This window comes from Amblyomma americanum, chromosome 5, assembly GCF_052857255.1.
Source record: "Amblyomma americanum isolate KBUSLIRL-KWMA chromosome 5, ASM5285725v1, whole genome shotgun sequence".
Taxonomy (NCBI): domain Eukaryota; kingdom Metazoa; phylum Arthropoda; class Arachnida; order Ixodida; family Ixodidae; genus Amblyomma; species Amblyomma americanum.
In genome coordinates, this window is record NC_135501.1 from 207,027,095 (window position 1) to 207,053,716 (window position 26,622).

Genomic DNA, 26,622 nt, shown 5'->3' on the forward strand with positions numbered 1-26,622 from the left:
TGTTGAGAATGGATAGCTAGCCGGGAGGAATAACAGGGAACTAAATGAACTAAAAGGATTCGCAAGCTCTGAGTATGGCTTTGCATGTGGAAGAAAAGCATCTGGCCAGTCGTGCGCTCATACTATGTGAAGTTTTCATAAGATTTGCACTCTCTAAAACTTAGAATTGAATGCTCAGCATTGATCTACTTACTGCATGGTTTAGTGATCTGTTTCCACAAACCACATGGTGTGAGTTGAATGCTGCTCAGGCATCTTAAAACTGACATTGCAGAGAACATCATTCAATCTTTTTTCCCCAATAAAAATCGTTTTACTGGCTCTTTGTTGATGTTTTTTTGGCTGGAAAGACACATTTATTGCTGGGCAAGTTGTATTTAAAAATGGAACATTTATCTTTCCTTGAACTCAATTCGAACTTGTGATTGCAGAGCTGAAAGGGACTCCGTGATCGCTGTTGCTGGTGAATGCCAATGTGGTTCAGCCTCAGATATCCTTATCAAGCTTACGATGGTTCATTTCCAGTGAGGCTAGCTTTTTTTCTTTAGGGCATGTTAATCTATTGATATAGGTCGATTTTAGTTCATCCTCAGTGCCTCTTTAACTTCATCTCATTAGTGATGCATGTTTCAGTATCTAACTGATGTATACTGGTTTGAAAAGTGTGCATGTTTTACAGAAACAAAGTTCTACTTTCCTTTGAAGGCGACGGAGGTGGAAGTTCGATCTTTGCTGGAATAACAGGACCCTCTAGCTGAAAGTCTATACTATCACCATGTGTATTTCGCCACATACAGTGCACACACAGACTGTTGCTGCAAAGGTGACTGCATTGAATATCTTTTCAGGAGGACACAGGGGCGCAACAAAAACACACGGACATAGAAGTAGACAGGGACGAGCGCCTACTATCAACAGGCTTTATTTGACGTAGACCGTTAATATACTTTCGCCTACCCAAGCGCCACTGTGCGAATCACAAGCACGTGGGTAACAGAAAACACCAAAAGAAATCGAAAGGTAGGCGATTACAGAAATCTATCTAAGAAAACCGTTTCAGATCGGCGAAGCATTACAGACGAATCACTGATGCAGTTATCTCCTTTTTTTCTGATGTAATAGGCTTCCACCAGTTCCCGTTCAATCTGATCGCAGCTTCTCAACAATACTCTACAGTCCGATAATCGGGGAAAACAGGCGACCTCAGTCTTCTTAGTGCATTCTTGGCAATGGTTTGGGAGATGGGAGCCTGTCTTCTTTAAAGAATTTTTGTGCTCCAGAAGGCGCTGGTTGAGGCAGCGTCCAGTTTGCCCAACGTAAACCTTCCCGCAAGTGAGCGGGAACTCATACACAACTCCTTTTTTGCAGGTTACGTGGGGCTTACGGTGTTTTACGCCACACTCTTGCCGTTTTTCTTTTCTTCTTATGCGTGCGCACAGACCGGACAACTTTCGCGGAGCAGAAAAAACAACTTCTACTCCGTACTTCTTGGCCACCTTCTTGATGTTGTGGGAAGTTCTGTGTACGTATGGTACCACCTCCGGCCTTGAACACTTCGTTGGGTCTTTCGCGTTGCTCTGCTTGCTGCCCTTCAATTTTTTGACCAAGGACTGCGTCACAGCAAGAATGAGGGAATCAGGGAAGCCTGCCTTTTCCAGCCTTGAGACCTGTGACAAGAAGCCAGCGTACACAGCGTGGTAACAGGACTTCGTTAGTGCCGATGAAAGACATTGTAAGGCGATAGCTCTTTTGACCGTCTTAGAATGATTAGAATGAAATGGTAGCAAATCTTTCTTTGCGCGTGGACAATACCGCCAGCAAACATGTGAAGAGTTAAATGTTAAGGTGATATCTAAAAACTGCGGTTGGTTATCACTGCTTGGCTTTTCATGGGTAAAGGTGAGTCCCATGCCTTTCCTACCAAACGTATCTAAAACATCAGCTACGGCCTCGTCAACACTAAAATCACTTTCCTTCAACAGAACCAGGTAGTCATCTACATATCTGAAGACATGAGCTATACGGTCTGAGTCAAAAGTTTCACTCAAAGAGCGGTCAACTTGCGATAAAAAAATAGTAGAAAGAACCGGGGCTACGCAAGAGCCTATGCAAATACCTTGCTTTTGAAGATAGGTACGATCATTAAATTCAATAAAAGTGGCATTCAGGTAAAGCGCTAGTAATGACATGAAGTTGTCCACGTTCAAACCAGTGGCATTTTGAAACGCGGTGATACCATTTCTATCTATACAATCACGCATTGCGGTGAACAGGGGCTGGTGTGGAATAGAATAGAAAAGATCCTTAACATCGATTGAGAAACCGGTCTTAATATTCCTCGCAGACTGAACAAAGGCTATCACTTCATCAGAGTTCTTAGTGGCATAAGGGTCCGCATCTTGCAGTGTCCTGAGGTGCTTGAGCAGGAACTGGCTGACTTCCTTTTGCCATGTGCCCTTTTCGCTCATCGCAAGCATTGTGACCACGACCTGCCGAGCCAGGCTTCTTGGGTTCTACCAGCGAAAAGGCCTCATTCCAAGTGAGGTCACTGGCCTGTTCGGTCTTTTCAAACCGTCCTTCGGTCATGCCAAAAGAGTATGCAAGATCCTCCGGTCCGAACTATGGAACCAAGTGAGGTTACTTCAAGACCTTCTACATGCGGCATGCTATGCCCAAAACCAGGAGTGGCTCGCGGGCATCAGACACCGCCAGTTCTTGAAGCTCGCAGTCCAGACAACGGAAGTTTGGTGGAAGTGCTCCATCAACCAGGCGATAAGACGCCTGGAAGAATTGAGGAAAGTCAAGATGAAGGCACCGGAACGCCAAGATGTGCTAGTCTTGGGAGGAGCCGAAGTACCGGAAGAGTTTGCGTCCGTCCTAAAGGAGGGGCCGAAATTCAGCGTCCCAGCCATTCTCAAGCCTCACGAATGGCTGTCCCTTAACCTTAACATTTAACCCTTCACATGTTTGCTGGCGGTATTGTCCGCGCGCAAAGAAAGATTTGCTACCATTTCATTCTAATCATTCTAAGACGGTCAAAAGGGCTATCGCCTTACAATGTCTTTCATCGGCACTAACGAAGTCCTGTTACCACGCTGTGTACGCTGGCGTCTTGTCACAGGTCTCAAGGCTGGAAAAGGCAGGCTTCCCTGATTCCCTCATTCTTGCTGTGACGCAGTCCTTGGTCAAAAAATTGAAGGGCAGCAAGCAGAGCAACGCGAAAGACCCAACGAAGTGTTCAAGGCCGGAGGTGGTACCATACGTACACAGAACTTCCCACAACATCAAGAAGGTGGCCAAGAAGTACGGAGTAGAAGTTGTTTTTTCTGCTCCGCGAAAGTTGTCCGGTCTGTGCGCACGCATAAGAAAAGAAAAACGGCAAGAATGTAGCGTAAAGCACCGTAAGCCTCACGTAACCTGCAAAAAAGGAGTTGTGTATGAGTTCCCGCTCACTTGCGGGAAGGTTTACGTTGGGCAAACTGGACGCTGCCTCAACCAGCGCCTTCTGGAGCACAAAAATTCTTTAAAGAAGACAGGCTCCCATCTCCCGGACCATTGCCAAGAATGCACTAAGAAGACTAAGGTCGCCTGTTTTCCCCGATTATCGGACTGTAGAGTATTGTTGAGAAGCCGCGATCAGATTGAACGGGAACTGGTGGAAGCCTATTACATCAGAAAAAAAGGAGATAACTGCATCAGTGATTCGTCTGTAATGCTTCGCCGATCTGAAACGGTTTTCTTAGATAGATTTCTGTAATCGCCTACCTTTCGATTTCTTTTCGTGTTTTCTGTTACCCACGTGCTTGTGATTCGCACAGTGGCGCTTGGGTAGGCGAAAGTATATTAACGGTCTACGTCAAATAAAGCCTGTTGATAGTAAGCGCTCGTCCCTGTCTACTTCTATGTCCGTGTGTTTTTGTTGCGCCCCTGTGTCCTCCTGAAAAGATATGAACCAACACGCCCAAATACAAGTACTTCTGTGCATTGAATATGAATCCTGGCTGCGGTGAATGCATTTCAATAGTGACATAATGCATAAGATACTGATGCGCTGTGCAATGTCAGTGCACGTCAAAAAATCCCAGGTGGTTGAAATTAGTCTGGAGCCTTCTATAATGGGGCCTCTTTCTTTTTTCTTATACTCCCTTCTCTCACAACCCACGTGCTGTGTGGTGTTGGTGGACATTAATCTCCAAGTGATCAAGAATGTTCTGGAGCCCTCCACTATCCCACCTTTTTTGTATTTATTTTTTCACTCCCTTCCCTCCTGGTGTGGTTGAGGTGTGAGACAGTTGTTACTGCACCTCCCCTTTCCGCACGAGTAATTATTATTACTATATTGATGGCACTTGTGCAGTGATCTATGCTTCACTTTTGCACTAAGGATTTAGACTAGTGCCATGTCTGGCTGCATTGGGTTGTCATCGCTGACTTGATATGGGTTATTATTATAGCTGGTGTAAGATGAGAATAATTAGAACTCGGCTGGTGATAAAATAAAACAGAAAAATTAGTAGCGATTTAACGTAGTTAAGTCGAGCAGAGTTGCAAAAGCAGATGTCCATTCTTCAATTGAAAGGGGCAGTTAGCTTTGCCTTAAGGGCGTGGAATGATATCTTTATTGGGTTATCCACATACATATGGAGAATTAGTCATTATCTACTTAACATTCATAGATGGTGGCGAGCCCGCATACCACTAACAGCGCACTGGCGCGAGATGCACCACTGCACTGGCAGGTGGCTGTTTCTGTCACAGCCACGGGCAGGGATTGTGCGACCTACGTTGCTCTTCCCGAGCAACTTCTCGCACAGCTGGTGCGACACTCCTCTGAACTTACCTGAGCTTCTTCCTGTTGACTGCAGCTTGTGCGGCGCTCCTCCAAACTTACTTGAGCTTTAAACGAGTTACTACTAGAGTTTACCCGAGTAACTTGGGTAAGTGGCATCACTCTTGCTAGGCAACACGTACCACAAGAAGGAAAAATCGGACGGCTGACAAGGTTCTTGGTTGGTGTTGGTGAGTGTATGAGTGCTTTCACACAAAAAAGGGTATCACTTAGTGTGCTCATCTCATCATTGACGGCTACATGAATCCTAGTGGTGACTGCCAGGCATTGCCTGCAAGAATGTAATGCAGATCATGTCCTCAGGGAGTGTGGTGAAAGATTTGTAATTGCTTTGATGAAGAGACACTGAGGACCACCCTGTCCTATTTTTGTTCCTGGTAAAATTCGATTTCTTCACCTTTCGTGGCTCAACTGACTTCCGTTCTGCAGCAAGACATATTTATTCTGCGAAATTTATAGATGAAGCTGGTGCATTTTTTCTTGTCGCTTGATTCAGACTTGTTGCATTGATAACGTCAAAAGAATTATGGGCTCCGTAATCATTTGCTAGATGTGGCTGGAAGTGTGGTCTAGCCTGAGACATCTGCAAACAAAAAAACGTACTTGATGTCATGGCAGCTTGTGAAAACAAGCTGTGGCAGCAAAACCTGCATTTCATAGATTTTTGCTTTTTCTAGCTTATAAAGGCTCAGTTTGAAGTGAAATTGTCATTAGAATGCAATAACTGATACAGGCCGACATCTATTTGTCCTCAATATCTCTTGAAAAAACTCCTTCAAATTTTGTTTGTTAAATAAACAAGCACTGCGAAAATGTATTGTTCAGAGACACATATTCTGTTTATGCTGCTGGTTCCACCACATGTGCTTGTGCAATGCCTCTGTAGCAGCATTTTCCCCTTCCCTGGAAATTCATTGAATTTTGTACTTACAGTTGTACTTTTCTTGAAATTGTTTAACTTGCAAGGGAAGCACAACAGAACTTATATGAAGTGTAGAAGAGACTGTCTGTTACGTGTATATTACGTCAACTTTGCTGTCCTTGTACTGGCGACAATTATTGATGCCTCTACAATTTGATGCACAAGAGGGCATTTTGGTGGGCTAGTTGGTGCATGAAGTGAGTGAAGCAATGCTAATGACAATGACAAATAGTGCTTGTGTAGTCTTGTGATGCCCTTGTCATTAGCTGCATTTCCCTCACTTAACTTGATACTCACTCTGTTGGAGCACTTCCAAAATGTGTTTTGAACTAAGTTACCCTTCTTGAGCTGAGCGTGAGTCTTATGAAAAATTTCAATGTGGCCCTGTCAAACTAGTGTTGGAATCTGCTTATAATGCTCATAAATTTGGTGCAAGAAGTTAAAAGCCACCTCAGTAGCCCATTTAACATCCTGTGGACTTCTTGGCCTGGACGTCTGGTTGGGGATGTGTCCTGGAGGAACACTGGATGCTATGTCCTAGTGGAGGGCTTTGGATGTTGCCTTCGTTGCTGAAGGATATTCAGAGGGACATGCAAATGGAAATGAGACAGAACGCTGCACGATTGTCAAAGGGTGGCAATTTTTTATTCACTGCTCTGATGAATCCTTGTCTAAAATGCGATGAGAAAGCAAAAGCCGCATGATTCCTCTTACCTTTGGGTCACATGAAAATGGAGGACTTTCTCACCATGCACATCAATGCAGTCCCTTTATGTTCTCACGTCATCCTCCCATTTACAACGCACACAAGTTTGAAAAAGGTACTCCTCCTTCTACAGTACATAGCAATCCATTTGCCACTGGCACACATCACCTACTACCGCTAGACAAGATAAAATGTTCACACACGCATTTCGTTTCTTTTGTATTCATATATATTTGGCATCTGGTATGAATCTGTGTAGGGGCATTCAAAGTCAATTGCATATTTTTCACACAAGGCGTTTTTTTTTGGCTACATGGCAAGATCTGCTCTTTTTTGCACTTATGTTCCAGTATCAAAGTGAATGTGAGTGTTTGGGATCACAAACCCCAAGAGGTGTGGTACTGGTGCACACTGCAAGCAGGTTAAAGTGGTGTCCTCTATTGGCCATTAAGCAAGCAAGTGGTGCTCTCTACTAGCTGTTTGGTAAACTAGTGCACTACAGGCCTAACAATTTACAGTAACAGTTAAGCGAGATTGATTGTGAAAGATTGAGATGGACTTTGGAGTGGTGGTTTTTCATCTAGGACATGCTCTGCCAAGCAGTTGTAGAAGAGACTGCGTCACGGTATGCAGTTTGTTTTCTCTATGATAGAAACAAGACACAGTTTAGCCAGCAGTTATCCAGTGTTTTTTTGTTATATATTGGTTATAAATGTCACTGTAACAATTTTCTTTTAGCCAGGTCAGGTAACTCTCCTCCATGATTAGGACATCATTTGACTAAGATATCACCAGGCCCTTTCCATTGCTTCAAGAAACTTCCATTTGTACTCATTGTTTACATAGTGAAGAAACATGTTTGAATGTTTCTTTCATTGGTCAAAACAGTTAAGCAGGGTAAGACATTGAGATTCTTTTTTTGGGTGAAAAAATTTGTATACGTTTGGAATTTTAGCTTATTTAATAATGAGCTAGTAGGAAGCATCCTTGCAGTTGTATCATTATGAAACCTGGAACAACCATTATTGTAGCAATGAGAAATCAAACTGATCAGCACTGTCACATGTGTAATGTGAACACTATTTTAGGCAGTTTTAGAAACATAAAACGAGAGAGCCTGTGTTGGCAGGGCAATTTTTGTTATTATAAGGTGCTCCATTTTTAGAACTGTAGAGCCTTCCACCCTTGTGTAGAGCGCTGGAGCAACACATCTTCCTCAAAAATCGACACAAAGACACAACTTATAGCTTTTACAAGCAGCGTTTGCGAGGAAGCAGATCCGGATAGATCTGCAAGCATGCGGGGCACAAGCACTTTCCTTGCCAGCCATGGGCTGCTTTCGGATTTCAGTTTATAGCTGCGTGGCGCCCACCGCTCGAGCGCTCTACACAAGGGTGACGCAGGCTGTACCTTTCTACAATGCATAATCACATGGAAGGTTCATCTTGAGAAAACAAAGCAGCACGAAAAAACGGGGACGAAAAAGACACACATACAACAGGACAAATGCCACACATACGACAGGACAAATGTTTCGTCCTGTCGTATGTGTGTCTTTTTTGTCCCTGTTTTTTCGTGCTGCTTCGTTTTCTCAAGATGGATCAGTACCAACTGGCCCAAACTTCGGTGCTTTTGCAAAGAAGGTTGCTGAAGGACGATAACCAGTGTGTAGGGGACATAACAAGTGACCATGACATAGCATGAGTATGGTGATGCTGGTGATTAGGCTACTTTTCGTGTTTTTAAAGTAAAACAAAATGTCTTCGGCTTGTGGAAGGACGCTGTGTGGCTTCAGAAGTGCCATAAGCCCACCATAGAAACCAAAAGCATGCAGTGTGCTGGTTGAACTGTATGTAGCGAAACCTCAATGTTTAGTGTCGAGTAAACTGTGAATCACTTTATTGAAAAGGAGTACGTCTTGAAACTGTGAAACCATTAGGTTTTGTGACTATTTCTTGAGAAATCATGATTTTTTTCATTCGATTGTAAAATTTGGCAGGTGAGGTTTTATTTCATTGAGGCTCTTTTATTAAAATGTGAGGTTTTGTTAACTTGAGAGTCTTTCTGCAGTGTTCATATTGCTTACATGCTGCGGCATATTGTGGAGATCATGACATAACAGTGCTGCCATTGTGCTAGCTCTGGCTGGAATTTAGTATTTTCACTTTCTTGATGCTGTACATCAAATATTCCTTTATGCTTCTGTCTAATCTTTGTTTGAAGTCGCTGTTAAACAAATACATCTGTCTGCACAAGCAATTAGCTGTTTACATATTCTTAATGTTTAAGCTTTTTGAAAACTTGTGTAACAAAATCTGGAAACCTTTCTGAGAAACATGAATTATACACTTTCCGACATTCCTACTTTCGCCGCAGTTGCCAAAGTGACAGAAGAAAAAGTCACAAACAAAGAGATCAGTTCAGTAGTAACTGAAGGTACATGCAAAGTGCCCGTAAGGCTACAGATAACTAGTAATTTTGGTTAAGGCTTGAAGGGTCACTGTGTACAAACTGAAGCTGACCTAGACTTGTGGAACACAATGTCAGGTGAGATTTTGGTGAATAGAACTGAAAGCACAGGACGGTGCCCCTGAATCATACAAGGAACATGAAAACGGAAACTAAATGTGGAGAATTAAACAAAGCAAACCGTAACACTTGACATTGTGAGTGTGAATTGCACTGGGAGGAAAAAATATTCAAACTTTTAACTCCAATTTTCTTATGAATCAAAGCATCTTTCACAGCTGAGCAAACGTCAACACAATCATGAAATTCTCTCCTATCAGATTTTACTAAGAATAAAGAGATGATGGCATTGTCCTTTTGGGAAGGTAAATTTTGGCTCTGGTAATCATGCTCTTATCCACCCTGAGCTGTTTGATCATCATTCAAGATCCTCCTACAAGTAATCATGTTCCAATTCGAAACTCATTATTGTGAGGAGCATAACAGTGCAATTAAACAGGCAGTGAACGAATTCACACATTGCTGCCCTTGGTGGTGTGCTGAAACATTACGGAATCACAGGAGCCCCTGTGGGGCTAATATGGTATGAAATATGTACCGAAATCTGCATGCTTTATAGAATTTTTCTGGAACATTTCCATGTGCTTTCTGTGTGGTTTCCGCATAATGTCAGTGTGGTGTCTGTGTGTATTCTGACCCTTCCATATGTGTTCTCTCTTTAGTCCTTACAGATTTCATAAGTTCCATATCATTTCTCTATAAACCATACAGAAAATATGAATTACACAAATAGCCGTACAGAACTTTTTCAGTAGGGTGGCATGGCAACCCATTTATTTTAGAGTTTAGAGCTGTAGTGAGATGCACCATTGTTTTGGCAGGCCAGGCTACTCTGGCATGCTCACTGAAGTAGGCTAGGATGGCATCTCATGTGCAACTACGCATAGTGCAAGCAGCGCAACAGATAAGCATGGCAGGGTTTACTAATGTGTCGAAAATCAGTCTAGTTTGGTTTATAAATAGCATGTGGGGTTGCTTTGTGGTTATGTTGCAAAGAACTAAGGCTCTTGCCAGGGTACATCCGTCTGGTGAGCACGCATGGAGGAAATAAAAAATCATGCATAAATTCGACAACTCAAAAAGGAGTACTGACTTGTGTTTCTGCGTGGTGTTTTTAATGTACAAAATGCACTGCAGTAGTGGGCACTGAACGCAATCATATCCTTTTAGGTTTATGGTACTCTTTGGCAATGAGCCAGAAAATAAAATGGAGCTGTGTTTTGCCAAGGTGTTGCTCTGATGTAGAAAATTTATAAAAGAACTTTTTTTTCCCTGTAATTTTCAAGTAGGCAAACTGTGACCACTGTTCTTTACTCCCATAATGGCAGTCAGCTTCTACATGCAACTACATAGCTCTAACAAAGCGCACAAATGCATTGATGGGCCTAGGATGAATGAATAAAAATTTGACTCTAGTTCTGTCATCACCACCAGTGAAATCACGGCAGGCTTTTCACAGCAATTCGCATATGTTCGACACCCATGGCGTCACACCGACATTCGCGCACAGACTTCTTGTTCTTCGGACCACTCATTCCAGTATCACTGCAGGGAATACTCAGGTCTCAGGTCATGAATCATGTATAACAAAAGAGCATGTTTACATATTCCCAACCAGTTCTTTGTTGTCTCTCGATCCATTGTCCATAAATCTTGTGATCAACATCTTCGAGGTATGGTAAGGTGGCCTTGGCACGCACCTCTTGGGCAAAGTGGCTTGTCTTCGATAACTGTCAGCAGCACTGTCACAGTTTATGCGCTGCAGTTTCAGTGCTTTTTAACAGGAGAGGTTAACTTTTTGGACAGATTTCTAGCTAGGTAATGTATTTGAGCCAACCTTTGCAAAAAAATTTTCAGATGTTCTTGCATTCGGTGGATATATTGCGCCGACAGGATGCTTCGTTTTTCCAACTGGTGTGAAGCATTTCATGTTCAGGCATGGCTTTCAGGTATAACACACACACATAAAAGCAGATGCTCCCGATCAGATCAGATCTTACTAGTTGCTGTCTGCCCCCCTACTAGTAAAATGAAGAATCATGTTAGATCTGCAAGTAATAACCAGTCATTAAAGCTTGCATGTCCAGCAAAGATTACAAGACTGCAAGTAAGTCACGGCCCGTAACTATATTCTGTCTGCCTCCTATATGTATTTTTTTTTCTGTCGTGTTACAAGTGTAGTCACCATTCATGCATGGAAACTGTCAGCCGGAGACTTTGATGATTGTCGCCTGAAAGGGGCGCTGTAACGAGTGACAAGGAATAATGTTGAAGCGACGGAAAAGCTGCCGCAACTTCTCGTGCACACAATCAGCGCGAGCAGCACTCGTGAATGTTTTTTGCAAGGCTCTTTTTGCCTGAAGTAATCTCGACACTCTTACGACTGAATTGTCGAACTTTCACTTTCACCGAAAAAAAACCGGCGAAGATAACGAGAGCGTCTCTCGCCGTCAAAAACGGCACGCTGTAGGGTCATTCACCCCTCAGACAGGGAACGAAAGAGACTTATTTTGTTGCTCCTCGAGCGTCTTCCACTGCCGTCCCTGGGCGATTCATTTGGGTATTGCGAAACGAGTGGACGTGCACACGTAGCGTGCAGACACCGTGACGTCGTAAACACCACACTGCCACAGCGTCTCGTACATATCGGGTTTTCACCCCCACGCGTGTAGCAATGCCAGGCAAGCGAGGCCCGGCCGTCTCGAGAAAAAGAAAGCAGGCACGGAAGAAGGAGCGAGTGGGCCAGCGCTTTCCTTTGAAGGTGACGGATGGGGGCCGGCGTCATGCGAGCTCTCCCGGCCGCCGCTGGCTGGCTCGCTTGGCGGCGGTCGATTTGACGGATGCAAAAGGGTCGACGTCGAGCGACTCTTCCTTTGTCCCCACGGTCTCCTCGCTTTTTCGCAAGCTTCGGTTGGCCGGTGTCTGCTGCTCTTTTTCGCCTTTCCCGCTCCGTCTTTGGATGGCCAGCTTCGCGGCTTGACTTGGCTGTCGATGTTTGTGCGCCCCGTATTCGATATGGGCGCCCCCTCATCTTGCGGCTTGTAAGTGCAGCCCTCTTCGCTGCGGGTTGTCGTGACCTTATGTCAAGACAGTTCGTCCGCGCGTATTTTGTTGGATGCCGCGCCGCTGAGGGTGGAAGCGCGGAGAGGAAAAGTTCTCGTCTTTCTGGACGAGAGCGAGGGCTATCCATCACCGTTTCCGTCGCACTGAAGAGGCCAAGAATGACAGGGAAGCAGTGTCATTCTTTTCCGGAACTGGGTTGCTCACTGGCTCGCTCGTAACCCTAGCAACCCTCTTTTGTTTGAAGCGGCGATCTTCAAAGGCCCGTGCCTGTTCTCCGGCAAATTTTCGCACTACCTAAATAACGATTCGAACATTAGTATGTCAAGTGTCTTCGATACATTGCCTATGCATTCTGAAGGGCGCTCGTCCGTTAGATATATTCTAGATCGTTAGACGCACGCGCTCTTCTTGCACCGCCTGTCCCGAACGATATTTAATAAAGTTCAGGCATTTTCATGGACTAGGACATATCCTTGAGGCAGGTGTAATGCACTGCACTCTTATTAGTTTGCTCTCTGCTTATATCTTATGCCATCGGCTTTTGAGCGAACTATGGTCGATGGCTGTCTCCACGACGGGGTCTTGTCAAGCCCAGAGTTTGCAAGACGCCTTCGCTTCTCGAACAGGAAGTGGATGCTCATCCCTCAAGCCTCGGGCCACCAGTCATGGCATTTTGAAAGGCAAAATAAATGTGGTGCTCTACGTCCGTTTGTTTGCCTTTGGTTGTGGTTCAGAGGAGTTTTTCTCTCGAAGAGTGATCATCAGCAGCATCGGGCGATCGGGTTGTACAGCGGCAGGCGTCCGTTGGGGTGGAAAAAGCGGTAGTAGATGAGCATGAAGAGGATGCCAACGACGAAGCTGCCAATGACACCGATGAGGAGCGGGAGGCGGTACCAGAGTGCAGGGTCGGCGCGGAAGTACCATAGCACGATGAGGGCCGTGTTTTCCAGGAAGGCGATGACGTAGTAGGCGCTGTACTTGTACCGCGTGGGCTCGTCCTGCGAGAGCGTAGAGAGGGGAAAGGAGATTTGTATCGGTCACCGACGTTCTCAGCATACAGGCAGAAGTGGTCTAATCTGCGGTCTTTTTTTCGTAGCATTTCAGGCTCTCGCTTTTTTTTTGTCTGAAAAAGCGCTAGAGTAAAGTTGGCTATGCGAACCCGTGTGTTTTCTTGAAGATCGGCATGCTCTCCACGCAGCAGGCAGAGCCCACACAGGGCTATGATGATCTCCTTTGATGCTGGTGTAATAGAGTGAACGGGCAGAAGCGAGAACATTCCATGGACTTTCTTGTCCGTTTCTCATTTTGGGTACAACTGGGAGACTATATCTAGGAGGACCTCGTAACCTAGCAGCACAGGGCATCGGCCCGATATTGGAAATGTGTTGGCTAAGACTGAACCTGTGTATGTCCGGTCTTTTCCAACACATTTTCAACATTGGGCCGATGCTTTGTGCTGCATGGGATATATATTCGATCCTCCGATCGTCATCGCTTCCTTTCTGCGTTCTCCGTATGGCCCTCCTTTACAGTGTCTCACTCTCTAGATAAATCACACTAGCTATCAGACTGGGGTGGAGAAAGTGCTTGATAAACATATTTATGTCTCTCGGTCGGATTCAGGCCCATAACTCCTTTCGAGACAAGGAAAGAGACTGAGTTCTCGCACAGGCGTCTTTGCTACTTCGCCTGTGAACACGTGACCTACAAGACTAACCCTTGCGAAGCCACGCACCTTGACGTTGAGGAAGCAGAAGAGGTAGATGGCGCCGATGAGCATGTTGAACAGGTACTCCCGGCAGGGCCTGGGGCGGCCGGCGTCGCTGTCGCAGAAGCGCGTGCCCTGGTGCATCACCCACACGGTCATGACGCCCCAGTGGCCGATGCAGGCGGGCAGCAGCCAGTACTTGTACTGCGAGGCGAACAGCGCCAGCGCCCCCGCGCGCGAGGCCACGGTGCCCAGGCGCCAGAAGAACTGCAGCGCCGAGCCCAGGCGGCTCATGTTGTGCTTGTCGGGCACCGAGCGCCGCAGGGCCCGGTGGTAGCTGGCCAGCGACCAGCACAGCTCGAACAGCGACGAGCCCACCGAGCCCAGCTGGGCGGCCACTGCGAGTTGAAGTTGAAGTTTATTCACTCTCAGTCAGCGAGAGATGACATCGAGAGGAAAAAGCCCCTGGGGGAGTTTGACAGGCTCTCGAGCCCCCAAAAGTGGACACGACCCGCTCAGGACAGGAATACTACAAGGCGAATGGAAAAGAACACGCTCCGCCATTCGCTGACCATATATCACTGTAATTCGTCGCACTATCTATAGTACTCCGGCCCCTCATCCGTACAGGAGGGTGTGGGTTGCGTCGGCGGCCCTTGCCGACTGCCTGGCCGTGGTCCTTCCGGCCGAGGCCTACCTCTGTGACTTAGTTTGACCAAAAATAATTATTTTTTCTCTATCAAGTGGGGTTGCTTTTATAGATTTTCATTCCATTACGGGCTACAGCTGCACGTTCGGAAGGGTGCCGTGACTTCTCGTTCTTAGCTGCCGCGGTGGCTAAGTGGTTATAGCGCTCGGCTGCTGGCCCGAAAGACGCGGGTTCTATCCCGGCCGCGGCGGTCGAATTTCGATGGAGGCGAAATTCTAGAGGCCCGTCCGTGTACTGTGCGATGTCAATGCACTTTAAAGAACCCCAGGTGGTCGAAATTTCCGGAGCCCTTCACTACGGCGTCCCTCATAGCCTGAGTCGCATTGGGACTAACCCCCCCCCCCCCCCCCCCCTAAAACCTTAAAACTTCTCGTTCTTACGTAGGCGCAAAGAGCCGCACTCTTCTTTTCAGTGCGCTAGCACTAGATGCCTCGCTAGCGAAAAAGCCGTGTTGTGTGCGGATGAAGCCTCGGTATAGTATCTCGGGTGAGCTCGGAGGAGCATCGCGCCAGCTGCAACCTGGGATAGGAGAGCGCAAGGTTCGAAGAATAAGAAGATCGAGGCGAATGGCGAAGTCCCCTATAGTTCCGCGTTCCTATCTGTTGGGCAATAACCTATCATTACTTTCTTTTGATTTCCCCAAAACGCTTCGGTTACCTGCAATTCACTGCCTGTGTCTTGGCCACTCCCTCATATTGGGTATGAGCATTCTTTTATCTGAGGCCGACCTACCGAGTCGGCGGAAGAACTTGCAGTGGAGCGAATGGTAAATCATGGAAGAAGCCGATCCTACGACAAATTCCGAAGCCGAACCACGTGCACGTCGAGCTGAGCAGCAACGCAAAATAAGAGCGCCAACGCAAGTCATCCGATCCCGAGGATATAGCGAGGCGGAAAGCCGAAGAGGAGCTGCGAAGACAGTATAACGTTGCTAAACGAGGTGTGGAAACGTGAATATGGCGAGAAACGCGAAGAGCGCGAAAGAATAGGCAAATAATGAAATCGACGGAGCGCAGTGTACAACTGGCACCATAGACCGTCGACCAGAAGCAACGGCGACTCTACTCGCAACGAGCAGCTCAGGCGGCTTATCGCAAGAAGAAAGCCGAGGAACGACTGCAAGAACAGGTGGGCTCAACTCGAAATTTCGAGGTTATAAAAAGCTAAACAGAGATAAACAAAACTTAACCAGGGCAAACGTGCTATACTTCTGGACAGCTTTTTTTGGCAATGCTGCGGAAGCTACCGGCGCGCGCCGCCAGCTTATACACGCCTTTCTCCTTCGTGAGAGCGTGATAAGAGCGCGCTTATCGAATGGAAGCCTTGCGCCTGAGCCTCGTAGCTCCCACTGCAGCCACAAAAAGCTGTCCGCGAATATGGCGCACCTATGCCGCATTTAGCTTAACCAGGTAAATCGGGGTTCGTATTTTTTTTTGCTTTCCCTCACACTGTTTTCTCTACAAATTAAGACTTCTCCAACGGCATCAGCTGGTTCGGTTGTCAAGATTTCGTATTGCTTTACTGCTTGAAGACTGTTTCGGACTGACTGTGATGAGACCTTTCAAGTATTGTCCTCTGTGCTCTCGGCAGAAGAATGACTAATGGGAATAAAGGCCGGAGTCTTCAAGGTCGAGCGCACGTAATCGGGACTTAGAGGAAGGAGGAAACAAAGGGGCGCGAGGGAAAATTGCGAAAGGAGAGTTGGCGGCCGATGCCCGGGCAGGGGCGAGATAGATTTCCCTCGGACGCCAGCGCACACAATCCATTAGACGGGGTCGCCCTTTGCAGTTTCCGCCGTTTCTTTATTCTCCGATCTTTGTTCTTCCCCGCTTTCTTCACCCTTTTGTTCGGTGTAACGTTTTCGCGCGCTTTCCTCCATTCGCGGGCTGCGCCGAGAATGTGCCTTTTAGCATGGAAAAGGCACGGGTCGGTGTCATCAGTGCTTCCTCATTCAAGCCGCTTTCAAGCCGGTCCCATTCAATATAAGCTCCCCTCCACCCCCTTGATATCGCCGCCGGAGACTCCGTTTTTTCATTCGTTAGCGCAGAGGGCGTTGCACTCTTTCCCTAACCCCCTCCTCGCCTAAGAAAAAAAGAAACATTGCCACGAGGGGCAGCGCGCTGTTTAAAGCCTCGATGTACTTCTATGGGAAGTTTTGTGCGCGCTGCTTCGTCGCCTTATTCAAACGCCGTGCCTTACTCACACGCTGTGCTCCTTATGTAGCGCCCTTCGATCGAGCAATTAATCTTAATAAATGGAAGGAGACTGAAGCAGGTTCAATACGGTCTGCAAGCGATGGGGGCGAATACTGACGCGTACAGGACGAACGGAATAAACGCCCAAGAGACGTTGGACCGGTTCTCTTTGTTTGATGATTGGCGTGTACTTTTTTATTCTGTGCTTTCAGTAACGACCCGGCAGGAAGTGGTTAGAGTTTAGAGACCGTGTATTCTTTTGTTTGATTCGACTCTCGCGGCGCTTTTTGTTTTGTTTTACCTGCCGCGAAGTGGTTATGGACGTCTCGGTGCCATTTCCAACTTTTGTCGGTGACACGCTCATTGTTTATTTGAAGGCTGCTTTTGAGAGCACTTCAGAAATGCCGGCAGTCGAAACCAGATGATGTGCGTTGGCCCCTCTCTCGCAAAGCACGGCAGTTTTATAAATACCGGGAGCATGGTACTGTGCTTTTTATTTACTCCTTGCTCCACTGAGGATAAATATCGAAATGATTGCCAATATTGGAGTTACAGAAATAAGGTTATGCGCAACAAATGACAGAGTAAAAGCTCGTTAATTCGACCCCTCTTAATTCTGAAATCCGGGTAATTCCAACTGCCATCTCGGTCCCAGCCAACGCCTATGCAAGTACATGACGTCGTACGCTCGTTAATTTGAACGCTACCGGTCTCGCAGTCTCGCACCCTGCTCCCAAATGGAGGCCCGTGTGGCAAGAGATCGTTGAAGTAGCCATACTCAAAACCTGATTTCCATGCTGCATAGTCGCTCTCGCACCTCTGACAGTGGCGTGCAACGGCAGACATGACGACGAACCGACGGCCTTGTCTCTGAGAGCAGTCCGACCGCATAGTTTCGATTTCGATTTTTCCGAGCTTCGTGGCCATATAGTTAATACTGTTCGTGCCAGCCCGCAGCGATAACGGCTGGGCGAGCAAGCATAAGCCAGCTAAGCGACGTTTCGGAACATGTTTCGGAGCCTGAATGGCGCGTCGCTGGTGTCTTCTCCCTCTTTCTCTCCCCTGCCAACGGCGCACTCTCCACGTGTTGTTCGCAGTTCTTGCGGTAGTGGTGGAGCCCCACAGCATTGCACCGCCAAGGATGCCGAGGAGGAAGCCCTTACGATTTTGGAGCTGTAATGTTTCGAGATTCCTGACAGTAAGCACGCAATAAAGCATTGATGGAAACATGAAAAGTATTCATTGCCGCGCCGCGCCATCCATTGCGCAGCCTTTCACCAAATAAATTTACCCTGATGCAAACAGTTCTTGACAGCTTTTCGGGGTCATTTGATAATATGAACATTTTTTTCGGTCCCACTGAAGTTCGCGTTAACGAGCTTTTACTTTTGTACTTTTTGACTTCCAGCGATGTTGTTTGTACCGTGGCCTTATGAAACCCGTCTCGAGCTGCATTTTTATCGCGTAGCAGGCGTTAGCCTTCAGTGACTTTTTCAAGCCGGGATGCCACAGCGGTATGATTACTTCTCTCGACGGTGGGCCTATTACGGGAAGGGCCGCACGTATGTATAGTGCTAATTTGTTCAGTGTCATTCTCTTTGCTATACTTTCGCGAATCAAGAAACCTTTTGCAGGCCTTGCAATTAAGGTTATCAGGCAGAATAACACTATGCTGACGATAAAATCAGTTGTCGCTGTGGACGATTTCGGACCCGAGGAGATAGTCTTGGATACGTCCGTTATAAGGCTCTCACAGGAAACCAGATGAATTTGGACCTTGTGTCTGGTCTATTCAGGCACCTTGTCTTGTAAGCCGCTCACACCATACGCAGACTCCATAGTTATACGTGACACAAGGTCAAAGCTTTCCTGGTTATGAGCGGCCTCCAAATTATACGGCCCGTTTCGTACTCGACACTTATTATTTTTCTGTTGCCCATTCCTTGTGCCGTGCTAATGTGGGTAAAAGAATCGAAGCGTCGGATGTTAGGCACCATAGCCGTTGAAATGCCTAGCGAGCATTAATAGCACACGAATAGGAGTAGGAACAGGACACGAGTCCTATTGTGGAGTGCGGACATTGCAAACGCACTCCCGCGAGATACGTGGGAAAATACAGCGCCTCCGAACGGCTGGCAAGTTTGTTTGTTTTTTTTTTTTGTCTTTTATGATGTGGATTATTTTTTGCTCGGCCCCTTGAGTGGTTTCGGCTGATCTCGGGAAAGTCCTCGAAATGCGTGCAATTCCGATTTAAAGGACATTTACCTGAGGCGTCGGGCTCTCCACTGCTTCGCTGGCCCCTGTTAGTTCCTTTCGCGTTATTTTTTTTTCTCCCCCGTACAAGCTGTGTATCGAGTTTCGCTCTGTGCCCCTTCCGTCCATCGATATTTCTTTTCTTTTTTTGTTCATGTTTGAGCCGCCGGAAGGTTTGAAGACACGATTCTGTCCCCCCCCCCCCCCCTTTTTTTTTTCTCCACTCTTGACTTTTTCCCTCTCTCAGAAGTCTGTGTAAAACGCGTCCGCCGCCACTGTCCCTGTGTCCACTCTCCTCCTTCTCTCCCCATCGTTCCCACACTTCGGGCATTCTCCTAATGCAGTGGCGTCCTCATTAGGGCGTGATTAACTAACGACTTAAGAGTTCGAAGCGACGTCCTCACTTTCTTTGCACGTCTCGTTACCCTACATGCATGCTTTTCTCGTTTCCCTTTCCTTCCTTCCTTTATATATATATGTATAAATATACGCACACAAAAGGAAAACCTCTCCCTCCAGCAGAGTCGCTTTCTGTTCTTGTCTTTTCACTCACTCTAGACTGAGGCGTATGGTTCAGGTTTGTCCTGATTGCTGCTGCTGCTGCTAGCTGTATTTGGTATTTCTCAGTTATCGTTTCCTTTTTTTTAATCCTCATAATTTTTCGCAGCCGCCCTCGGGGTTAATTATAAACTCGTTTCTCCCTTCCTCTATAATCTCTCTTTCATTGTCTTCTTGAGTTGGTCTCGGGTGTTACGTTGTCCAGACGGTGCAGGCGAGGCAGTCTTGCCTGAGTCGTGCCGCGCGCTGGGTTGCATATTCTAACGAGCTCTCGCTCTGGCGATAGTGAGTGCACTCTTGCCTCGCCGTTATTAAGGTCTAACGCGCTTCTCTGGTCTTCATTATTATCTACATATACTTATTTTTATTTTCTTGGGGTGCTGTTTCTGATCTTGCGAAGCCGGGCCCGACGTAATTGCTCGTTCTCGGCTGCCGCGTTTCGAAAGCGTCTTACGAGAAATAATCTCGCTTGTGTTAAGCCGCCCGCTTTCGGAACGCGCGTGGTTTGTCTGCGTGAACTTGTCGGTGAGGGCGTGCGGCCGTGTATTGACTTTTGGCACGCGTCGATCTGTGACGCAATTGCGTCCCGGAGCACTCTCGGATTTTGGCACGTCTTGCGCAAAATTGGCCGTCCAAACCCCGTTGCCGATGTACTGGCGGTGGGATTTGAAACAAAGGGATAACACTGAAGCGGCAGCACTCGATGCAATTTGGGAGTAAATCAAGCGCTGCAAGGAATTTACGACGCACTTGTCTCAGCGCTTTACTGCACCAGTGTCGAACCAGCCAGCCCAGACCCAAACTTCCCTGAAATCCGCGTAATATTTGCCAACTTTCTCGTTTTACCTTTTCATTTTTTGATGCGATAAAAAAAACACAAAAACAATGGTGGGACCAATGTTAAACCGACTGGCGGTGCTGGACGCCAGTTATTCCGGCACCGCTCTCCATAGAGCAGTGTTTGTGGGATGTAGCTCGCACGTGGCCAATGGAAGTGTTCATAGCCGTTGATCTGTGCCGATTTGAAGGCTCTTAGTAGAGACAGAGTAGACAGTGGTGGGCGTGAAGACAGGTCAGGCCGTAGCGTGTACGTCCCGTTCGGTCTGCACATCCTCTGCCTTTCTTTACTAAGCGCATTAATGTTGCGATGCGACGTCACCTGGCCCCGTTTCTCGCATTGTTGATCTGGGGTGGCATCCACTAAGGTCGCTCACTGTCCACCACCGTCCTTCGTTGAATTAGTAACGATGTTACTGGCATGTCGCTGGCGCTGACCACCGGCAATGCTCAGAGGTGCACCTGTGACTTTACCCGTTATATACCGGACGTTTCAGTGAACACTTTAAAAAAAATTCAAAGATATGCTTTATGGGGTGAAAATGTAGCTTTTGCTGCATAGTATTACCAGTGTTGGCGTACACCAGAAAAGCGGTGAATCATTTTAAGTAGTAAGCTCTTTAACTAATTTTTAATAATCAACTTTTTTAACTACTAGAGTTAGGCGCCTACTTGCAATTAGAAATTTCTAGCCGGTCGTTAGTAATAGCCATATGAGTCTTTAGAATTTCGAAAACGCGATTACCCTCGCTGCTGTGGCTCGACAAAATTTTGCCTTTCGGACTATAGTTACGTGCACTGGATGGGTTGCTTTGCCTGCATGCTTTCGAAAACGCATGTATTTTCTCACGATGCATCCAAATTTTGTCGAGGCACAGCGGCGAGGGTAATCGCGTTTTCTAAATTCTAAAACCTGATGTGGCTGTTACCAACGACCTGCTACAAATGTCTAATTTCAACCAGGCGCCTAACTATAATAGTCAAAAAGTTAATTGCTAAAAATTAGCTAACCAGCTTGGGTAACCATCATCTTCATCATGATGATGATGATGAACCAGCCTACTGATTAAGACGATTCACCGGTTTGCTGGTGTCCGCCAACACTGGTAATACTATGCCGCAAAGGCCATATTTTTACCTCAGAAAGCCCAGCTTTGGAAATTTTAGAAAAGGTTCGCTGAAACTCCTGGTATATTAGTAGCACGTGCGGTGACATATGATTTTTGACCTTTTTTGGCCGTCCGACCATAGATAGTGCTTGTGACACCAGATAAGGTTTTTGGCAACGCCATTGAGTTGGTAGCAGCGCCTCTGGCATACTGCTGGCACTGGTCAACGAAGCTGGTAAAATGCGTTGATTTATGGCGCCGGCCAAGGTAACTTGCCAATCGGCGAGTGGTCTGAGCCGTGTCCCCTCACCGGTGAGCGTGTCGGCGTGCGTGCGCAGGCCGTAGCGGTCGCAGAGGATGTACAGCTGTAGCACGAGCTGCGGCGCCGACTGCATGAAGCTCTCGAGGAGCGCCAGCAGCGCCGTGTCCCGGTCCTCGTGGATCATCAGCAGGTAGTAGTCCACCTGAGGAGGCATTGATGTTAAAAAGAAAACGTCGTGTATAAGCCTGCGTCAATGTCAAGGACTCTGCGTGTTTTCCACAGTTAAGGTCTTTCGCAACGTACGGTATCGATGAGCACGACTGTAGGCTGCTGCCCTGTCACCGTATACCATTAACGCCTTTATGTCAGGGCGTACTTGTTGGTCGCTCTCGCAATCAGCGGTGGTACATATGTTGCGATCCTTCATTGCTGCTTATATGGAGCATGACAGCTTCAGTCTTGCCCCGTACAGCCTCCATGTCGCTTTTGCGTCAGTAGACGTTGGTATACGTTGCCTATCTGATAAATGACGGAAGCCAACTGCCACCGAAACCAAGGAGCGTAAGGGATGTCTTTTTTTTTGTAGTTTTCATCAATGGGAGACTAATAAATGCAGAAGAAAAAAGCAACCACATGACACCGGTGGGATCGGACACCACGGCCTCCGAATTTCGTGTCCAGTGCTCTACCAACCGGACGCGATTTTTTCTCCTGCTTTGATTAGTCTCCCATTGATTAAAAAGTACAGAAAAAAATATCCCCTACGCTCCTTGGTTTCGGTGGCTGTTGGTTTCCGTCATTTGTGCCGTAACGAGCGCCTCTTTTCGCTTCACTTGTACACTTGTTACTTATAAGCTCTAAGACATGACTTCGACGGGAGTGTAGCGTGAAAGGTCGCGACGCTACCGCTAGGGGACGCACCTGTTGTGAGCGCGGCTGCTCGAGGCGGACTGGCGTGAGGTGCCACTGCTGCTGCCTCTGGCGACTCCGCTTGTCGCGCGAGCGACTCTTCAGTCCGTACACCAGGAGGTCGATGTACCTGTGAATGCAAAACGAGCCCGTCAACCATTGACCGCCGCGTAACATTCTGCCCTTGTTGTCAATGCATGCGTTCTTTTTTTCAGAACTGTACGGGCTACTTCTTTCATTTCATTTCATTTATTTACCTTAAAGTGCCTTTCGGAGTATTACATAGAGGGTGGGGTAATCAAAAGCTTTGTTACATTTTTTCACGATGATACAAGAATTTCAGTGTTGGCGTTGAAGGATGACGGGCACGTGATAGCAGCAACGGAGTGAGAGAGGCCGTTCCATTCTGACGCGGCTCGTGGAAAGAAGGATTTGATAAAAGGTTACGGTACGGACGCGTGGACGAATAACTTGAAGGGCGTTTACCAGTGCGATGGCATATATGCGCGGCGAAGGTGCGCAGATGTATGGTTTATGGCCGAGTGAGCTGTAATAAGATTTATGAAAATGAGAGAGGGCTGCGATGCGATGACGGCAAGAAAGACTTCGTAAAAGTTCGACTTTGATTTGTTTTTCGCTAAGCCCGGGGTTGCGGCTTGGTTCACGTCATTAATGCTTCCTTTAAATTCCTGGAGGCGGAGACGAACTGTCCGCCTCGCCAATTCAGAACTTGAACCTGCCAGGGATTCTGCTGCACCACCGATAAATCACCCAGCAGCAAACCTGGTTCATTATTTATTTTTATTTATTTATTTAACCCTCCGGGCCGAAGGCATTAAAGAGGGTTGTTACGACTATTAAAAACGGCGAGGCCTTGTGAGGATCTCCTAAGTGGCTGCTCTTCGGGCTTAATCTTATGGCGCTAAATATGACTAGCATAATATTAAAAGCCTTGGTGTTAACAAGCGTAGTCACCCGAAGAACGACGCGTTGTTGGAGTCTCACCATGGCCGCTTTCACATAACTGACTCGTCAGACTTGACTGTGCGCGCGCGCTCGAGCCCTGGGTCTTCGCCCGTCCGCGTGTGTTTACGCAGTGGAGAAGCTTAATAAAAAATTGTAGGCGACACTTAAGGTCCGCTTTGAGGGATAGCGTTAATGGGTCAATACCCATATATGCGGAATTAGTCATTATCTACATAACATTCATATATCCCTGAGAGTCCTCGTATTCATCGTCGCTAAGAGGCTGCTCTTCGGGCTTAATGTTATGGCGCTAAATATGACTAGCATAATGTTAAAAGCATTGGCGTTCACAAGCGTAGTCACCCGAAGAAGGACCCGTTGTTGGAGTCTCACCATGGCCGCTTTCACATAACCGACTTGCCAGACTTGACTGTACGCGCGCTTGAGCCCTGGGTCTTCGCCCGTCCGCGTGTGTTTACGCAATGGAGAAGCATAATAAAAAATTGTAGGGGACACTTAAGGTCCAAGAGGACCTTGGTGTGGGCTAGTTGGTTCATACTGCTACGACACAGACTGACAAAGCGCAACAGAACTAGGACGAGTAGAAGAAACACGAAACACAGGACAGGCGCTACTACCAACTTTTATTGCGTCATAAAAACCAGCACAATTTATACCATTCACATGGACCACGTGATACACTGTCAGCCAGTGGAAATTGCGAAGGAAAACGCCCCCCAACGCTGGCGATCATTACGTAGTGAAAAAGCACTCAAGACATGTGCAATCAGTAACACGCAAAGACACTACTAATATAAAGATAACCGGATAACAGAAACATTAGAGTTGCGCTTGTGCCTCTGCCAAACACATCGGTGGTGCCAGGAGCAGTAACGAGTAGAAGAAGCGCGGCGAAGCAAATAACAAGGGAAAGGCGATGAAAGGGGTGAGTACAGTCAGCTGGAGTATGAATAAAAAGAATGACAACTCTCTATGCAAAAGGCACCGTCAGCAAAATAAAAGTTACAATAAAAAGTAACCGTCAGCAAAATAAAAGTTACAATAAATGTAAAATAAAAAGTGAAAAGATCCGCTTAAGGCCAACAGTCAACACGGCAAAAAAAAAACTAAGATAAAAAAATAAAAACACAAACAAACAGGTAAGGTGCGACAAAAACCCTTTGTCAGGATGCCTAGATGTGGTTAACATGCAGGAACCGCGCCCGTTCTAAGAAGGACCTTTCTTTCTCCAGTAGACAGACAGACGGGCTGCTGATGCACTTGTCCCCAGCCTTTTCAATCAAAAATCCCTCAATAACTTCCCTCTCTATTTTACTCCTTGCTGTCGCCAGAAACTTAGTGGCTGATAACATAGGCCGACATTCGTGGCAGGGTTGATTGCAATGAACTGCCATGTGGCTCCCAGACTTGTTTTTTACGTTGAGGAGGTGTTCGCTTGCTCTGTCATTGAAACAGCGTCCGGTCTGGTTGATGTATACTTTGCCACACTTGAGGGGAATCTGATAAACCACTCCGCAGCGACATTCGGTGTACTGATTCGAGTGGTTAACTGTGCAGGTCGCCTGTTTTTTCCGGTTCACCATCGGGCATATCTTAGCCAACTTACACGGGGCAGAAAAAACAACGTTAACATCATACCTGGCTGCAACCTTTTTGACATTGTGCGAGAGTTTGTGGATGTATGGAATGACAGCCAAACGTTTCTTTTCCTTGGGCTCCTTCCCTGTTTCGCCTAGCTTCACTTTCTGGAGTAAGGCTTCGCACAGGCCTGATAAAAGGAAAGGTGAGTAGCCAGCCGAAAGAAGGCGTTGAACCTGGTTGTCGAAGCTATTGTCGAAGCACAGGAAGCGCCTGTCCTGTGTTTCGTGTTTCTTCTACTCGTCCTAGTTCTGTTGCGCTTTGTCAGTCTGTGTCGTAGCACTTAAGGTCCGCTTTAAGGGATAGCGTTAATATGCGGAATTAGTCATTCTCTACATAACATTCATATATCCCTGAGAGTCCTCGTATTCATCGTCGCTAAGAGGCTGCTCTTCGGGCTTTATCTTATGGCGCTAAATATGACTAGCATAATGTTAAAAGCATTGGTGTTCACAAGCGTAGTCACCCGAAGAACGACCCGTTGTTGGAGTCTCACCATGGCCGCTTTCACACAACCGACTCGCCAGACTTGACTGTACGCGCGCTTGAGCCCTGGGTCTTCGCCCGTCCGCGTGTGTTTACGCAATGGAGAAGCATAATAAAAAATTGTAGGGGACACTTAAGGTCCGCTTTAAGGGCTAGCGTTAATGGGTCAGTGCCCGTATATGCGGAATTAGTCATTATCTACATAACATTCATATATCCCCGAGAGTCCTCGTATTCATCGTCGCTAAGTGGTCCTGCCACGAGTGGGGCTTGTGCGACCCAGGTTGCTCTTCCCGAGCAACCTCTCATTACCAATCGTTAGTATAAATGCCACCTGCCACGGTGGGCACTTTTGCTCATAATCCGTTGGGCAGGTAGTGGTGACGCCACAAGGTCACGGGACCTGGTTGGCCCACCAAGGTTGCATCTCTGGGGATTTTTTGTGCGTTTTTTGCTCACGGTCAACGCCGCCCATGACGCCGACGCTGGATTTTCTGCGATACTAGCTGCTTAACGCTATAGCGTTAAAAAGGCATCTTTAGGCAGCAGCTGCACAGCTTTTCCGGTCCATTCGATAAAAGTATAAAGTACTCAGCGCGTTTTTACTGCAGAGCACAAAAACAACAAAAAGAAAAGAGAATTCTTACGACACTTCGGCGCAGAGAGCGTCGCGTAAGAGCCCGCCATCCATCCTGGCGCACTGCATTGAAATGCCGTCAGCGGCCCCCTGCCCCGAATGGAGAGATGGGAGCCGCGGCTGCCGAAGAACTGATTTAGCGAGGCCCATGTTGCCAGGGAAACGAGTCATTTGAGCGGCCCAGCGGACGTTTATGCGGCCGTCAACTTCTTCTCCATGACGCCTCATATTACGACCTCCTCCCCCCCTCCCGACTATCCTTCCT

General features: G+C 47.0%; 2 protein-coding genes across 9 annotated transcripts in view; one reads left to right on the plus strand and one right to left on the minus strand.

The window, feature by feature from the left end:
- The window catches only part of Nin (blastoderm-specific gene 25D), a 477,176-nt gene that overhangs the window by 113,950 nt on the left and 336,604 nt on the right, over window positions 1-26,622 (plus strand). The window lies entirely within an intron of this gene.
- Window positions 9,747-26,622, minus strand: part of LOC144133534 (XK-related protein 6-like) — a 241,621-nt gene continuing 224,745 nt past the window's right edge. For both annotated transcript variants that reach the window (XM_077666697.1, XM_077666698.1), the window contains 4 exons: window positions 22,622-22,739; window positions 21,749-21,902; window positions 13,805-14,175; window positions 9,747-13,067 (listed from right to left, as the gene is read on the minus strand). In XM_077666697.1, the coding sequence (XP_077522823.1) occupies window positions 12,831-13,067; window positions 13,805-14,175; window positions 21,749-21,902; window positions 22,622-22,739 (880 nt within the window). In that variant the 3' untranslated portion in view covers window positions 9,747-12,830. The remainder of the gene's footprint in view (window positions 13,068-13,804; window positions 14,176-21,748; window positions 21,903-22,621; window positions 22,740-26,622) is intronic.